This window comes from Galeopterus variegatus, unplaced genomic scaffold (assembly GCF_000696425.1).
Source record: "Galeopterus variegatus unplaced genomic scaffold, G_variegatus-3.0.2 Scaffold3965, whole genome shotgun sequence".
Classification (NCBI taxonomy): domain Eukaryota; kingdom Metazoa; phylum Chordata; class Mammalia; order Dermoptera; family Cynocephalidae; genus Galeopterus; species Galeopterus variegatus.
Window position 1 is genome coordinate 73,086 of NW_007730076.1, and position 2,500 is coordinate 75,585.

Genomic DNA, 2,500 nt, shown 5'->3' on the forward strand with positions numbered 1-2,500 from the left:
ACAGACCTACGAAATCAAGATCTCCAGGTGCGGGCCCAGAAAGTCACATTTGTAGCAAGTTCCCCAATGATGCTTATCTCACTGTTTGAGACTCATTGGCTTATTTTAAAGAAAAGACCTTATTTTTCCCAACACACCAGAATATTTCTGTTTTCTTGAACTTTTCTGCTCTCCGGTTTTTATTTTAGGAGACAACAATGGATGGGCTTTGCAACTGGAAAAATATTTGGCTGGTTCCTACAAAATGACTCCCCCGTATCCCTTTGAGACAGAAGCATCTGAATGCCGTAAGTATCAGAGCAGTCGAGTCTCCTTTTCCGTGAGTTTGTAATAAGACATCATGTTTTTAAAAGCTGGATCCAGCATTCTTTTTTTTGAAAAAAAGGTTAATTACAGTTTTCTAGTTGCAAACTCTTTTAGAGATGATGCAGCCTTAAATTGGGAATTTTATTTAAAAATGATTCAGGGATCTTAAGTGTAAAAGTAATAAATTGTGTCAGATATTGTTGTAAACAAAATTAATGTCAGTCAGGGTTGCTATTTTATATAAGTTCTATTTTCACAATCGCTATAAATGCTGATGTAAAGAAACTGAGACAAATAAAAGAGCAGAGAAACTGTTTGGATTTTAACATTTGCAAATAAAAAATTTTCTGGAGTCCAAGCTATACATTAGAGCTACAAAAGACTTATTAATTATAACCTTCTCTGTTTAGTCATATACCAAAATCTTACAAAAACACTGGAGGAGGTGTGGAAAGTTATAAATTTCAGGATTAACTCTACGATATTTTAGATCAGGAAGAGCTATAAAAATAATTTCTTTCAAATAAGTTTTGTCTATTCTAATAAATTATGCAAATGTAATTGGAGCTGTAATTTTGACCTTACCTTTCCAAAACCTTGGTTAAAAATCAGGGGTTAAGGGAGGAATTATTTACCATATTTTTTTATGTTCTACCACAAATAATAAAGTCTAGCTTTTTAATTTTTAATTTTTTTTTGTCTTCACTACTCAAATGAGATTAGTACAAAGACTGCTAACAATCCCAATTTAAGAGGATATACATCCTTCCATGAGTCTCACAGTTTACTCAGCAAGCTGTCTCAGCACCGCACCTGCCTCCCAGAGGACAGAAACCAAATAATTTGATCATTAAAAAGCCAAAAGCTTTGGGGGAAGAAAAAAAACAGGTTTGATTTAACTGCTAATATAATGGGAAAAAAATGAATTAAGCCATGTTATTTCAAAATGTAGTTCTTATTTTCTTTTTCTTTTATTGTATACTGTGTTCTTTTCATTTTTTAAATTATATTTGAATCTTTTTATATCTCACCTTGTTCTCAAGAAGATTTTTGGCAACTTACAATTAAAATATGGCTACTAACAGGCTTACACCATTAACACGATATGAAAGACAAAAGTTAAGTGGAAAATGGGAAGGGGAATGACAAAGAAAAATTGCATAAGAAAATCCTCTTTGAGAAAAGTTCAGCAGCTGCATCCAAAGTTAGTTCTTAATTTTGTAGCCATTAGGTCAAAGAGGAAAAATAATGGGTTACATAACTTTTATAGTCTGGTTTGTAAAGCAAAAACAAACAAATGGGGAGAAAAAAAAAAACAGATCAAGTCAGCAAGAGAAATAATGTTTGCCTGATCCCATACTCTGGAAGAAATATAATTACATGAGATAAATGAAGCTACACGGTAAGTAATATACCAAAAAATACAAAAGTATTTTTTTCATCAGTACTTAGCAAAATACGAATATATAATTTTTAGCTAGAGTTCTTTAAAGACAATTTGGGGAGGTTGCAATTAATAATTAAATACCTTTTTCAAACTTGGAAGCAATATAAAAATGGAATGGCAAGTGTAGTGTAAAATCTGGGGGTGAAACAAATTAAGATTCCTATTGTGCCATTTTATTTAAATCAGATTACTATAGGGATTTATTGGAAATTAAACTGAGAATGGCTTATAATCATTTTTGGCTAGATGAAAAAATGTTGAGAAATTCCCATTTTAAAGTCACCTCTCAAGAGCAACATCATGGAAAATATAATATCTATGATTAACCAGTACATTAACAAAGCTAAAATTTGAAGAATTTGGAAAGTACAGAGATTTGGAAAGAATTATTTACTCAGTCATAATTTCACCACTCACATGCTACCAGCATTAACTTGCTGGTGCATTACTCATTTTTTTTTAATTTTAATATAGTTGAAATTTCCTATACAAACCATTTGCATCAAATTTTTAGTTAGCATTTTAGCATAATCAGTTATCTATGTTATTACAAGCTCTTTTAAAATATTCTGTATATTTTGTGACATAATTTACTTAATCATTCCTTTATTGTTTTATGTGTTGTTTTTTGGTTTTTGTTTTCATTTTTCGCTATTCCAGATAACCCTGTAATGAATATATATGGATTATCTTAATTCAATCTATATAGGTGGAAAAAACATACTGGAATTAATGTTGATTTCACTG

At 30.7% G+C, this 2,500-nt stretch overlaps 1 protein-coding gene across 1 annotated transcript in view; it reads left to right on the forward strand.

Moving 5' to 3' along the window:
- RXFP1 (relaxin/insulin-like family peptide receptor 1) overlaps nucleotides 1–2,500 on the forward strand; it is a 90,631-nt gene that overhangs the window by 25,254 nt on the left and 62,877 nt on the right. The window contains 1 exon segment of the mRNA XM_008586371.1: nucleotides 189–287. Within this exon segment, the coding sequence (XP_008584593.1) occupies nucleotides 245–287 (43 nt within the window). The 5' untranslated portion in view covers nucleotides 189–244.